At 44.1% G+C, this 14942-nt stretch overlaps 2 protein-coding genes across 13 annotated transcripts in view; one reads left to right on the forward strand and one right to left on the reverse strand.

The window, feature by feature from the left end:
• MED12L (mediator complex subunit 12L) overlaps positions 1-14942 on the reverse strand; it is a 360120-nt gene that overhangs the window by 104875 nt on the left and 240303 nt on the right. The gene's annotated exons all lie outside the window — the stretch shown is intronic.
• Positions 1690-4403, forward strand: P2RY13 (purinergic receptor P2Y13). The gene is made up of 2 exons (XM_002716272.6): positions 1690-1758; positions 2189-4403. Exon 2 carries the CDS (start codon positions 2210-2212, stop codon positions 3206-3208), a length of 999 nt encoding a protein of 332 aa, XP_002716318.1. The 5' UTR covers positions 1690-1758; positions 2189-2209; the 3' UTR covers positions 3209-4403.

The raw sequence follows: 14942 nt of genomic DNA on the forward strand, positions 1-14942 counted from the left end.
TGGAAAACGTATTTCTCTGTTTCTCTCTCCTTCCCTCCCTCATTCTCTCTGCCACTCTTTCAAAGAAATAAATCTTTCTAAAACAGAGACAAAAATGATGTTATGACATACCAGTACCTTCATGAAATCTTGAATCTATACTCCCAAAAATCAATTTATTTGAGTCAAACAGAAATTTTTCACACTATGCCACCTTGGGGTAGTACCAACCAAAATCATTACTTCATATTTTAAAATGTCTGGGGGGAATATGGAATTTTTATTCTCAGAATCCCAAGTCAAATCATACAAACATTTCTCATTAACCAATACCACAGTCTAGTCCAACTTTTTGGTAAAACCTGTGGCGAGAAATAGGAAGTTAAACTCACCAGGGAGAACTCCACACCCGCTATGAGACCTGCTGATTTCCTCTTTCCCTTGATCAACCTCGCAAGCATTTTTGTCATGGACAACAATTTTCTACTTTGCAAGATTTAAAGACAAAATATCATAGACTTTGAGCCAAAGCCTACTGGTCAAATCCCTGAAGCCGTCTGCACTTCAAATACAACATCAAATCCAGAAAATATTTCCAAAAGTGGATTTCTAATAGTGAAACAGAACACTCCACTTGTATCTGCAATTCACTCACCATAGCAGTGAGCAGCTAACATTTTCTAGTGCTTCCTATGTACCCGGCTCCAGTCTAGGCAATCAGTTCATTTTCTCAATTCTATGAAGCAGAAAGGTATTCTCAAACCCAGTACACAGATGAAGAACTAAGACACAGAGCTGTTAAATCCTTTATCTATAATCTAAGTGACTGGTGGATCTAGGATTCTTACCCCCCAAAAAATCTGGATTTATTAAACCTCACCACTTAGAAAATATATTATGTTATCCCTCAGAGATCCCAGGAACAAAGAATAAGACAAAAGTTGACAGAAATAAACAGGCTATCTTCCCAAAGACAAATTTCTGGAAAACCCAGTCAACAAGGAAGCAGAACATGATTCCATCTGGTTTTAGAATCAAGTCTTATTCTCTGAGTTGGTTGTGATTTGGGGCTATTTTCTTCATCTTCATATTTCTTATAATCATAGAGAAGAGATGCTCAAAAAATTCACCGGGGCCAGAATATGATACAGTGGGTTAGGCCAGCACTTGCAATGCCAGCATCCCATATAGTATTGGTTCAAGTCTCAGCTGTTCTGCTTCTGATTTAGCTCCCTGCTAATACACGTGGGAAGGTAGTTGATGATGGCCCAGGTTTTTGGGCCCTGGGACCCAAGTGGGAGAGCAGGGTAGAGTTCCTGGCTTCTGGCTTCAGCCTGGTGCAGCCTCGACTGCTCAGGTCATTTGGAGAGAGCACCTCAGACAGAAGACTATCTCTGTTTCCATCTCTCTAACTCTCTCTCCTCTGCACTGCCTTTCAAATAAATAAATATTTTAAAAATATAAATTCATTGAACATGTAGATCAGGGAAATAAACTTCAGAAAAGTTTTTATGAGAAAACAAAAATAATTGCAAATAAACTCATGTACTCAAGACACAGTACACTAAGTATATGTTAAGTTTGAACTAAAAGTGCCTATTAACCAATTCTGTAAAGGCTTGACTAGGAGGAGGTTCCTATGGACCATATTACACAAATGAAAAAGAGGAAGGACACCCAGTATAAGAGAGCAGAGTGCTTGCTTCACATGTCCTTTGTGGGCTGCACGAATGACTGCCACCAGCAGAAGACACAGACCTGGGACTCTTCCAAACAAAGGTGAACTTCAGTTTTTACTCTGAGTGTGCTTGCTTATGAAAGGCGGAATATGCTTAAGAAAAACAACTGCTTTAAAGTTAACAGTCAGCAAACCACAGGTTGTTGCATCTGGAATTACTTAACGTACAGGAATATGCCCCGCGTTATTGTCTCTTAAAGGGAGCTTCGCTTTCCTGCCATGTTAAAAGTAGCACTTGTGAATGAGGTAGAATCTGTTATTTGGATTTCACAAGGGTGTGAAAGTTACAGTGCTGTTAAAAGGACCCAACATGTATGACGTCCTTTAAGATTTGTGACCAGAAACTTGGCCTTCTCCAGAGAGCCACTGAAGGGGTTGAAGAGGGTATTACTATGCGACAAACCTAAAGTGTGTTTCTAAAAACTAGCATTTACAGATCTTTTTCCGTGTGTATGTGTGTGTTTTTAACAGCCGGCACTGGAAATCTTCATAATGAATGCCACGTGGGTGCAGGGCTTCAACGGGTCTGAGCAGTGCCCCAGAGACACTCGGATAACACAGCTGGTGTTCCCTGCCCTCTACACCGGGGTTTTCTTCACCGGCATCCTGCTGAACTCCTTGGCCCTGTGGGTGTTTGTTCATGTCCCCAGCTCCTCCACCTTCATCGTCTACCTCAAGAACATACTGGTGGCTGACCTGATCATGACACTCATGCTCCCTTTCAAAATCCTCTCAGACTCACGTCTGGGAGCCTGGCAGCTGAGAGCTTTCGTGTGCCGCTTCTCCGCCGTGGTCTTCTACGAGTCCATGTACGTCAGCATCATGCTGCTGGGCTTCATCGCCTTCGACAGGTTCCTCAAGATCATCCGACCTTTCAGGACGTTTTTCCTTAAAAAGACCATTTTTGCCAAAACAGTCTCAATCCTCATCTGGACCCTTTGGTTCTTCATCTCCCTGCCCAATATGATCTTGAGCAACAAGGAAGCAACGCCGTCCTCTGTGAAAAAGTGTGCCTCCCTCAAGGGTCCTTTGGGACTGAAATGGCATCAAGTGGCAAATGACATATCCCAGTTTGTTTTCTGGACTGTTTTTGTCCTGATGCTTCTGTTTTATGTGGTGATTGCCAAAAAGGTGTACCACTCTTACAGAAGGTCCAAAAGTAAGGACAGCAAAAACAAGAAGAGGCTAGAAGGTAAAGTATTTATCATCGTGGCTATCTTCTTTGTGTGTTTTGCTCCATTTCATTTTGCCAGAGTCCCCTACACTCAAAGTCAAACCAACAGTAAGACTGACTGCAGAATGCAAAACCAACTGTTTATTGCTAAAGAGACAACTCTCTTCCTGGCAGCAATGAACATTTGTATGGACCCCTTAATATACATATTCTTATGCAAAAAATTCTCTCAAAGGCTACCCTGCATGAGAGGAAGGACCACAGGCTCCAACCAAGAGATTCACAGCAGTCAGACAGACAATGTAACTCTATCCTAACAACTGGCTACGTGGCTAACTTCTATTTATTTATTGATGAGACTTCAAAAGGTAATTTATTTGGAATAAAGTTTTAGCAATAAAAGAAAAAGGATTGTAGTGAATGCCTTCCCTACATTTTATTATCCTGGAATACAGGAAGATTATATAAATCTTAGCTACACACAGATCTATTCGTAATCAGAACAAATGCTCATCAAGAGAATGTAACAGATTTCAACAATTTGCCCCCACACCCACACACAATATATAGAGTACAGTCTGGGGAGAGAATTTCCAGTCGATTCTCATATTACAATTCAATAGGGACAGAGGTCCCACCTGGGGAGCAAGTGCACAGTGACTACTGTTGTTCCTTTAACAACTGACACTTTTTTTCACGTCAGTGATCATCTGAGGCTCTTGTCATGGGCTGCCAAGGCTATGGAAGCTTTTTGTGATCACAGACCCCGTAGGTATTTAGACTCGGCCATAAGCAAAGTGGAAGTTCTCTTCTCCCTTCAGAGAAGAGTGTCTCCTTTGATGACCCTTTCTTGCCTCCGAGGTCTCACAGAGATCCTCCGTGTAGGATTTTCTTTTTTTCCAGAGTCTTGTCTTTCCATGCTCCAATGCTCCTGCAGGCCTTTCAGCCTGACCAGGAAGCCTTATGGGTTGATTCTGAGGTCAGAGTGTTATTTACTGTGAAAGTCATTTTAGGAGTCTGCTGTGAACTGCTTCCCATGTTGGTCCTTCCTTCCTTTTTTAATTCTATTATTTTTACCGGGTACTTGATGTTATTTATGTCCCTTTTAAACTTAGACCGGTCTATCCATTGCCTTTAACATTTAATATGATCATTGTAACAGGGAAGATGGTGTTTATACCTCCGATTCTTATGGGTTTGGAGCCCCATGATTAGTTCTTAGGCTGTACCCTGAGAGGTAAGTCTATATGCCTGTATGCAGAACTAGACTGTTTTACAGTTTTAGATGACCTCCACCATTTCTTATTCCCTCCTTTATTTTTAACAGAGTTGGTCCTCTGTATATAGTCATAGTAAAAATGATCCATAATAAAAAAGGAGATGGGAGAGGGAATGGGAGATGGGATGGGAGTGGAGTGGGGAGTGTGGGGGGAAAGAATTACTATATTCCTAAAGTTGTATCTATGTAAAAATGCATTCATTAAACAAAAAATAAAAATTAAAAAAACTACATTTAAACATTTTAAGTGGAAAATGAGTGAGAAAAATAAAGTTTAATCATCCCTTCTTGGAAAAAAAAAAAAGAATGTAACAGAAAGCAAATGACCACAAGAGGGTGTCTTTTCCAGAATTCACTTAACATTTGCAGAGTAAGGAGAAACATGTATCCCTAAAAGCCTCTGCTCCAGGCACCTTCTCATGTTGTTTTTATACACATAATTCAAACAATATTACCACTTTTGGGTCCCACAAAAATTGATACTTGCTAATTTGAGCAAACAACAAAAATCCCAACCTCCACTGGCCATTGGCAAAAGCAGAAGTCTGGGGTTTAAAGGGATGCTAAATACACAAACACTGTGGATCTGAAGTGAGCCAGAAAGACCTCTGAGATCCTGAACAACTGATTTTCTCCTTATCAAGTGCAAGAATACTGTGTTATTGTTCCTTGGAACTCTAACTCTGTTCAGCAAACACTCTGCTTGTGGTTGAATATGGCACCTTACTTAGCAAAGCCTTCCTGGGCCACAACATGTTTCCCTTTCCCCTACCCACAGTGAAGCATAATAATTTCTCCCACAGTCAGGGTGTTTGCTAAGGTCCTCATTTCAGATCTCCTTTCACTAATGAAGTTAGCTGTATTCTTGGCTGCATCTCTAAAAAATGGTCAGAATGCTAGAAAGACAGATACATCATATTTTCTTGGTTATCTTCCACATTGTTCCCCACAGACAATGGATTACAGATGTTCCAAACAGACTGGGCATTCTTGGTTGACATAGCTGTAATTGCTGACTTCTAACCATACATATCCATACTGGAGATTTCTCCAGGGATGGTGAACTACCCATTTGTACACGTTTTCCTCCATACTTTTTTCTAGATTCCTTTTGATTCAAAAAGTAAAGCAAATTTTCTGCAATCATCCATGTTAATTTACATTATGTAGAGAACATATACAAAGTATCGTCAGACACTGTAAATGTGCCACCAGCTCCAACACAACCGGGCTTCTTTCCAAGGCCTCGAAGTCTCTAGAATTTGCTTCCTTTCTGGCCTCATGTCCTAACTGCAAACTTTATATGCTTGTATACTTTCTAACTGTCAAAATGTGCCACATTTTGTTATCTCCATGCAGTTGCACACATAAATTTCCCTATAACCCCCCTAGAAAACTCTTTTATCTACTTGTGAAACCCAAGTTGCAACACTTTCCATGAAAGCTTATTTGCCTGAACTCCCACCATCTCAAACCCAGCGACTCCCTCATCCAGATGACACCACACTTCAATTACGACACTGCTTTGGAATTACCTGTGTCCCTGTATCTACTGTTAATAACATATATATATATATATATATATACACACACACACACACACACACACACATATATACACATATATTTTAAGGGCAGAGACTGTGTCATTACATAATCAATAAATGTTTGATAAAATAAACCAAACAGGTTTTCTTTATATGTACTAGAAAAGCAAAAGAGAAGGTAATTTTTTATTGAGGATACGATTATCCAAAGATGATGTAGGCTGAGTCTCACTCATCTGCTTCTAGCCCATTTCTTGATGATTTTTGCATCCTGGGAGGCAGCAGATGATGGCTCAAGTATTTGGGTCCCTGACCTACATGGGAAAACCAGATGAAGTTCTGAGCTCTTGATTTCAGCCTGGCCCAGCTTCTGTTATTGCAGGGATTTGGAGAGTGAACCAGAAAATGGATGACCCCCTCCATCTCAAATAAAATGAAAATAGAAAAAGTTCATTAAAAATTGATGATATATGGGGCTGACACTGTGGTACAGCAGGTTAAACCCTGGCCTGAGGCACTGGCATCCCATATGGGCACCAGTTCAAGACCTGGCTGCTCGACTTCCAATCCAGCTGTCTGCTATTGCCTGGGAAAGCAGTGGAGGATGGCCCAAGTCCTTGGGCCCCTGCATCCACATGGGAGACCCCGAGGAAGCTCCTGGCTCCTGGCTCCAGGTCTGCGTAGCTCCAGCCATTGCAGCCAACTAGGGAGTGAACCATTGGATGGAAGACTGACCTCCCCGCCCCCCTCCTCTCTTTCTCTCTCTGCCTCTCCTCTCTGTGTAACTCTTTCAAATAAATAAATAAATCTTTTAAAAAAGACAATATAAATTTACTGAAAGCTCATACTCTTTTCCTTTGCTCTCCTATTGCATACACAAAAGGGGCCTGAGATATGACAGTCTTCTAAGGAGCACTAGTGGCTGGCGCTGCGGCTCACTTGGCTAATCCTCCGCCTGCGGCGCCGGCACCCCAGGTCCTAGTCCCGGTTGGGGCACCGGATTCTGTCCTGGTTGCTCCTCTTCCAGTCGAGCTCTCTGCTGTGGCCCAGGAAGGCAGTGGAGGATGGCCCAGGTGTTTGGGCCCTGCACCCGCATGGGAGACCAGGAGGAAGCACCTGGCTCCTGGCTTCAGATCAGCGCGGTGCGCTGGCCGTAGCGGCCATTTGGGGGATGAACCAATGGAAGGAAGACCTTTCTCTTTCTCTCTCTCTCTCTCTCTCTCTCACTCTGCCTGTCAAAAAGTAAAATAAAAAAAATAAGGAGCACTAGTGAAAGAGATCATAATGGAAACAGAGCCCTAAACAGCACTATATACCACCATTTCAGTTATAAAGCTCCCGACAAGATGCTTCAGCTATGCACTATTAGGAATGGTTGAATAAAATCTATAACCGTAGCATATTATAATCTCTAAGAGTCTTCTTTCAAAAGAGCTCTAGATGTGTGAATTTTCATTCTCTCCAACAGGAGAATCAAATCATCATTACTATTAAGGATGGACTACATACGCAAACAATTAGGAGACACTAACCCTGTACGATAAACATCTGCATCTAAACCACCCTTGCTTGGCCCAGCTATGTGCTTCACCCCAATGGAATTTCCTCTCAATGTAGGTATAGCTGAAGCAGAAACATTTGTAGAAAAAATTTTCAACATAAAATTTCAATAGCAAGCCTGCCCTCCAAAAACAGTTCCTTGCATTATAATAATACAAGTGTCAAAGGCAAAGGATTTGATCTGTGGAATGAAATAATCTACTAAGAACCTAGAAAAGAGCCACTTTAGAGATCACCTTAAAATCACACTCACAAAATTCACAGAAACTCCCCACACTGCTAATCACAAATACTAACTCCACAATCCTTACAGATTAGGATGCCATCACACACCATAAATGATACACAGAAAAAAAAAATTATTGCTTTGAAAGAGTATGAGGGCTCAGACCACAATTAAGGGCTTTTGTCCAAAGCTAAAGCATAGTTCTTTGTAATGGCTACATAGGACAAAGTCTTCCAAACACCCTCCAGGCAAGAAGGGAGCAAGGGAGGGTAACCGCCACAGGCAGCAGAATTCTTGAGAAACCAAGGAAAATTATTGTAATGGGGGCACACAGAAACAGTGTGAATGCCCTACTCAAAGAGGTTAGAAAATTGATCAAGTCATTCTAACACAGTTCACATGGATCTTCACAGAAAGAAACAACTAGCACAGAAAAGCCCAAACCAAGTAGCATCAGTAGCTAAGGAAATGAACGTTTAGAAAACAGTATCTCTTACTGAGGAACATGCAGCTTCACTCCACTCAGCTTTTACAGGGAACCGCACGTAGGCAACACAAATTCAGAACAGATGCGATACGTTAGTTGGCAAACTTCAGTGTGTACCAGAATCAAGTTGTGGGGGGAGGGGAGGGTCTTGAAACGCAGATTGCTGCATAGCCCTAGAGTTTCTGACCCTGCAGGGCGAGGGGGAGGCTGGAGAACAAGTTTCCAGGTGACAGCCACGCTGCTGGTAGTCTGAACCACACCTTAGGAAGCTCCATGCGCACTGCTCCTCCCAGGCCATCCCTCCGCCGAGATGAGTACAGCACAGCACTCTTGGAGATGAATGCCCAGGAGGCTGGCCAACAGGCAGTAAACAAACGCCTTAGAGAGCAGAGTGGCTGTAATGTGACAGGGAATGGGAAGGACACTGTCTACCCAGAAAGCTCCTGTCCCGTGCAAAGGTTGGTGCAGGGAGGAACTGGAGCCCAGCAGTAGTAAAACTGGCAGCAGCCACACCAAAGGCAGCACACGCTACTTGTGGTTTACCATGGGCCAGGCAGGCATACAAAGAGCATGAATGCATTCTATCTCATTTAGTAATCCCAGAGAGCCCGTAAAGCGCTGACACTGTCTCCACCTGAGAGATAACCAAGTTGAGAAAGAGTAAGGTTGAGTAACTTGCATGGGGTCACAGAGCTTGCAGATACCAGGGCTGCGGCTCTAATTCAGACCCTGGGCTCCCGGACCCATATCCAGAACTATTGCCTTCACAAGCTCAGATCTTCTCATGTTCAGGAGAGAACATCACTTGTCTCCTATAACGTATGTCCTGTTATTTAAGAAAACTTCCGCAGCCACCCCCACACTCCCTGACCCCATAAAAACAGCACACTCCTGTGTGGGCTGTAAGCAGCCCAGGCACTTCCAGCTAACAAGCCCTGACCCAGAAGTTAACAAGAACCACCCAGGACCTTACACACGTACCTTGGTCTCATTTACTGCCAGGCTCTGTGCGGCCCCATCCCAAGGATTTTCACAGCAACCCTGAGACAGATGCTATGGGGCTCCTTGTTGGGGAAAGAACCAATCACCCAGAAAACTCAAGGACAAAGTGAATGTATACATTGTCCGTGGTCCATATCACCCTATCAGCAAACCGGGGCAAAGCTGGTCCTGAAACTGAGCAAGTGACCTCAAGAACAGCCCCGGAACCACTCTGGTACACTGCCTGCTACATCAGTCAACTTAAAGGCTGGCATCAAGCCCCCGCCAAGAGAATGTTGAGCAGCTGGCTCCATAAAGGGAAGAGAGAGTTCTCAATGTGAATGAGCTTCAACAACTTCAGGGGTAGGACTGGTTCAATCGTGGCACCCTGCGACTCCTGTGGGGCTCACTCCAGCACTTGAGCATTGTTGAGTGGAGTAAAATTCCCAAGAATGGGTTCATTTAGTCATTCATTCTTCATTCATCCACCCATCATCTCCCTGGGGACTGGGCCTTTATCTCTCTGGAAGTTGCACAACAATGGGCTTGGATGCAAGGGACGTGAGGAACACATCCCATAAGCCCACAGGAAAAGATAACGGACCCCACTTGGAGAAAAGGAGGAGGAGCTCACAGGAGATGGGAACTGGAACAAGAAATCAGCAAGCAGAAGGGGATGCTGCAGGCCAGCAGGCAGTTTTGAGTTAGGCTCAGATAGGAGCGGGCGCTGTGCTGTGCCTGCAGCATTAGGTGGACGGGCCTAAAGCTGCAGCTCACCCAACCAGAGAAGGAGCCGGGAGAAGGCGTGCAGGCTGCTATGCGGAGCGCTGTTTGGCATGCCTGGACACACTGATGAGCCACTGAAGGACTCAGAAGCTATGAACCACGTGCTCTAGACCAGGGATGGGGAAACTTTACACTACCCAGGGCAATTTGCATATTTATAACATTATTCCCAAGCCAAACAAAATTAGCAACTTAAACATTAGCCTTGGGACCAGCATTGTGGCATAGCAGATAAAGCCGCCACTCCATATGGGTGCCAGTTCAAATCCTGGCTGCTCCACTTCCGATTCAGCTCTCTGCTATGGCCTGGGAAATCAGTGGAAGATGGCCCAAGTCCTTGGGCTCCTGCACCCACGTGGGAGACCGGGAAGGAGCTCCTAGCTCCTGGCTTTGGATCAGCTCAATTCCGGCCGTTGCGGCCAATGTGGGAATGACCCAGAAGATGGAAGACTTCTTTCTCTGCCTCTCCTTCTCTCTCTGTGTAACTCTGACTTTCAAATAAAATAAAAGAAAAATTAGCCTACTATAGATTCATTACATTTCAAGTCTGTCCTGTGGTTGCCTTGGCAAGACCCGACCCAGTGATTTGGTGGGCTTTATATTGCCTGTGGGCCGGACAGTACCCACCTCTGCTCTAGGCTGTACTCTAGGAGAATCACTTGTCTGAAAACAGAAGGATTCTGAATTGAAGGAAGAGCCACTGTGGCCGGGAGATGAGTGACAGAAGCCTTCCTGTAGGAGTCAGAGCTGAGGGGTGGGGGACACCTCACAGGGACCTGAGGGACATTTTCAGGGAGACAGACTCTGAATTTAGAGTCCAAGACGACTCAAAGTGAGCAGTTCTATGTAAAATCGGTACATACATTTAAAATGTATTCCCACTAGCATCCATAGGCCTGCTCCCTTTCTTCTCCACTGTCATGGAGATCTTCAGTTTGCATCACAAGGGAAGGCAAACAAGTGGCAGCACGCTGAGTCTGTGCCTGTGCCTTCGGTGAGAGGGGCTGGATCAGGAGGTACAGCCATGGGGACAAAACACAGACACAAAGACAGTGAGATAAGAGGCGGAGGGAATCACCTTCTGAGTCTTGGAGAGAATAAGGAACAAGGCCAGTACCTTGGAGGTCATATTGCAAAGGTCTCACCAACATAGGAGACTGAAGAAGAGGAAGAGGGGCCAGCGCTGTGGTGCAGTGGGTTAAAGCCCCAGCCTGAAACGCTGGCAACCCATATGGGCGCCAGTTCTAGTCCCAGCTGCTCCACTTCTGATCCAGCTCTCTGCTGTGGCCTGGGAAAGCAGTAGAAGATGGCCCAGCTGCACCCGTGTGGGAGACCTGGAAGAAGCTCCTGGCTTTGGATCAGCTCAACTCTGGCCGTTGCGGTCACTTGGAGAGTGAACCAGAGGAATGGAAGACCTCTCTCTCTCTCTGGCTCTACCTCTCTCTGTGTAACTCTTGTCTTTCAAATAAATAAAATAATTCTTTAAAAAAGAAGAAGAGGAGGAGGAACAGGGAAGATGCTTGGAACAGTGTGTGCAGGTGCTGGTGCTGGGGAAGGTGGCGGTGTTATGACTGGCAAATCAAACGGAGAAAGAGGAGGTCCGGCATATTGGAAACCAGAGAACCAAAGAAATTCAAGAAGGAAGTGATAACTGTCAACAGAATCAAGCACTCAAAAGAAGCCACACTGTGATAAATCCACAACTCTGAGGTCAATGGTGACTTTAAGAAGGAAGCAGAGAAAAGCCCCAGTTTGTGACTGGGAAGTAAGGAAGCAGAAGTTAAGCTTTATCTTCCCAGAAAGGAAAAGCCAGTTTAAAAGCTCCATGGAGAGACAAACGGGAGATGCTGCATTAGCGTAAGGCTCCGTAGGAACAGGGAGCGTAGCTCCTTCCTGGACCCAGATGTGCAGAGGGATCACATAGCAGGGGGAACACACAGCCCAGAGGTGCAAAGCTGAAGGCTGGGTGTAACCACGTGGGCCAGGAAGCAGCCCAGATCAGAGAATGGGTGTGCCCACATTTCAGACACCCACATCACCTGGGCTTTGGAGTCTTTGCACTGAACCGGTAGCAAGGGTTTGGGATTTACAGAAAACAGAGGGGAGATGGGGACAAAGAGAAAACGGCAGGCAGGGGTGGAAGTTGAGAAGACCAGGAGGAGTGGTAGACAGAAAGGAAAAAGCCAAGAACAGGAACGAGAAAGTAAACTGATTTTGAGGTGGGTAACATGTAGGTAAGCCAGGGTTTCTCTTTAAACTGCATACCTCGCTCAGCTTGTGAATTTCAGCCATTCCTGCAACACAACTCACACTGATGAACACATCACCCCGAGGAGCAGTCAGAGCATCTCCTTCGTCTTAAACTCCAGCTTAGTGGCACACATCATAAGCAATTTTACGTAATGTACATTTACGTACTTTTGTGGCTTTGCTTTTTAAAAACATTAGCTTAATGTATCAAATTTATATTATATATACATATATCACTCTGTTGTTTAATCTCATCTTTTTATTCTATTTAACTATGGAACTGAATTTCTTAACAAAAACAAGCACTTGATTTCCTATTTATAGGAGTGGAAACTGTCGAGAAAAATTAGAAAAAGTACCTGAAGCAATCATTGGTTCACTTGAAAAGGAAACCAAGAGCTTGCAGAAGGCCACCCAAGTATGAGAGATGCATCTTGACTATGAGATGAAGAGTATTGGCAATTTGTAATCTTCGCAGCTTCACCTTGCATAAAGACAACCCCATGCCTTCACATGCTCTCTGCCTTCCAACAAGGAAAAAGTGTTACTGTTGCCGAAATCCCAAATACTGCAGGAATTACCCTGTGGATGATTTCATTAAGCTTCACAACCGTATGTGCTTGTTTCTCAGGAAAAAAAATACTAGGGCTTGCTGAAGTCAAAAAGCTGCCAAGAGGGGGTGAGCATCTGGCTTGGTGCATTTTGGGCACCAACTCCCACAGAGGAGTGTCCGGAATTCACACCCAGTTCTGGCTCCTGACTCCAGCTTCCTACTAGTGCAGGCCTAGGGAGCAGCAGTGATGGCTCAAGTAATCAGGTGCCTGCTACCCATGTTCGAGATCTGGATTGGCTCCCAGCTCCAATCCTGGCCTGGGCATGTGAAGAGTAAACCACCAGACAGGAGCAGTCAGTGGGGAGTGGGGGATCTGTGCCTCTCAAATAAGAAAAAACTCCCACCAAGTGGAGAGAACGGGATGCAAACTGGAGTCTACCTGTCCTCAGTCGCTAACCCTGCCTCCCACAAGCCCATCTGCAAAGTGCAGAAGAGAGTAAGTGGCACAGTGTAGGAGACAGAATTCCTCAGAGGGGGAGACTCAAGAGCGGGCCTGTCTCCCGAATCAGTCTCTAAACCATCGCTCGCCGTTCATCAACCATTACAAACGAAGTTCTCACACCAGAAAAAGCTAAGTGCTTTACGTGAAACAGACCGAAAAGATACAAATCATTTCAAATGACAGGTTAAAGACAGTGATTCAAGCCCAGTAACCCAAACGATACCAATCTTGCCAAAAGAATATTAAAGGTTTGTAATAATGATACTCAGCACAAATTTGCAACTGCTGCATGGGAGCCTCCATTAGACTGACTTTTGTTGACAGAGATGAAACAGTGAGATGTGGGGAAGATTTTACTACAGTCCTCGTTGAGTGTTATGTTCTGACTGCACTGAAACAACATGAGATAGGTGTGTGGTGTAGCAGTTGAGATACTACAGGAGACACCTGAATCCCATACTGAAGTGCCTGGGTTCTAACACTGGCTCCCGTTCGGATTCCACCTTCCTAGTAACGTTCACTCTTGGAAGCAACATGGCTCAAGCACTTGGGTCTCTGACACCAGGTGTGAGACCCAGACTGAGTTCTGGGCTCCTGGTTTCTGCCTGGCCCGCATCCAGACCCGGCTGTTGTGGGCCTTTGGGGTGTGAGTCAGACACTGGAAGCACGTGCACTCACTCTCACCCTCACATGTGTGTACTCTCTCTCTCTCCCTCTTTGCCTTCTAAATTCATAAAAGAAAATTTTTAAAGACATGGGTATTCAAAAACAGATGACCTGCAACTATGTTTCACTTGGATCCCTGCAATGTCTGAACTGATGTATTACAGAGAGCTGTGACACCCTTTATAGGTACATTTTCTCTGAAAAAAAAATTAGATACACCTGGGATTACAGTTAGAGAAAAACGAGATTAAAATACAGACGCTATGCCTAACCACAATGCAGGAAGAGTACTGTCCCCAGGGTCACACCAATGCAGGGCAGACAAAGAAGGGAGAAAAGAGGAAGAATTTATGTGTCAAAGAGAAACCACCAGAAGACCAAAGTAAGCCTCAATAATACACTTGTTCAGTGTCTCACAGCTAAAAGTAAGAAGTAGGAACAGAGTTCACTTCTGGATTGAGAAAGTTCTACAGGCAATGTTACCTAACTGCAGTTCCTTGGAAAACATGAGAACTCTCTCTCCTTAAAAGAATGTATTTTAAGAATATATTTAGAAAAAAATAAAGTTATAGAACTGCTCATCCAAATTTCATGATTAAACCAGAATCCTCACTTTACAAACACTGAAGTCTAAAGAGTTGAAAGATTCACCTAATTCCTAAAGAAAACACGAGCTTGGTTCTCCTGACTTCACAATTAGTGGTTTAAAAACCAGGCCCATGGTCTCTAAGAAACATCACAGATGTTCCTATTTGACTTCAAAATTCCACTATGCCCAAACAGCCTCAGAAACATTCATGCATCCCCTTGCTACCTGGTGCACAGGATGAATTCAGAAATACAGATGGAGCCAATATTCAAAAGGTGTGGACGTTAAAGAAAAAGTAAAAATTGAAAGGAGGATTATTCTAAAGAATGAAAGAGCAAAAATGCATGTGTGATCACTGATTGGATTCTGAATATAAAAAAAATTTTATAAAAGGCAATATTGGAAAATTGTAAAAATGTTGAGGCAGATTGAATTTTTAAAATATTACTGCACCAACATTAATATTTTGAACTCTAATAATGCTGTGGTAAAGTAAGAGAATGTATCCCTGTTCTGGGAAAAACATGCTGAAGCCATCAAAGGTGATGCATTCCTCACAATGACTGCAATGCAAATAGAACACTCCACTCCCTGCAACAAAACAAAACAAACAAAAAAAGTGTGT

This window comes from Oryctolagus cuniculus, chromosome 4, assembly GCF_051225735.1.
Source record: "Oryctolagus cuniculus isolate XC-2025 breed Fujian yellow rabbit chromosome 4, ASM5122573v1, whole genome shotgun sequence".
Lineage (NCBI taxonomy): Eukaryota > Metazoa > Chordata > Mammalia > Lagomorpha > Leporidae > Oryctolagus > Oryctolagus cuniculus.

What these genes read in the sequence shown, in the direction of transcription:
- P2RY13 (XM_002716272.6), top strand. Translation starts at nt 2,210, where the DNA reads ATGAATGCCACGTGGGTGCAGGGCTTCAACGGGTCTGAGCAGTGCCCC.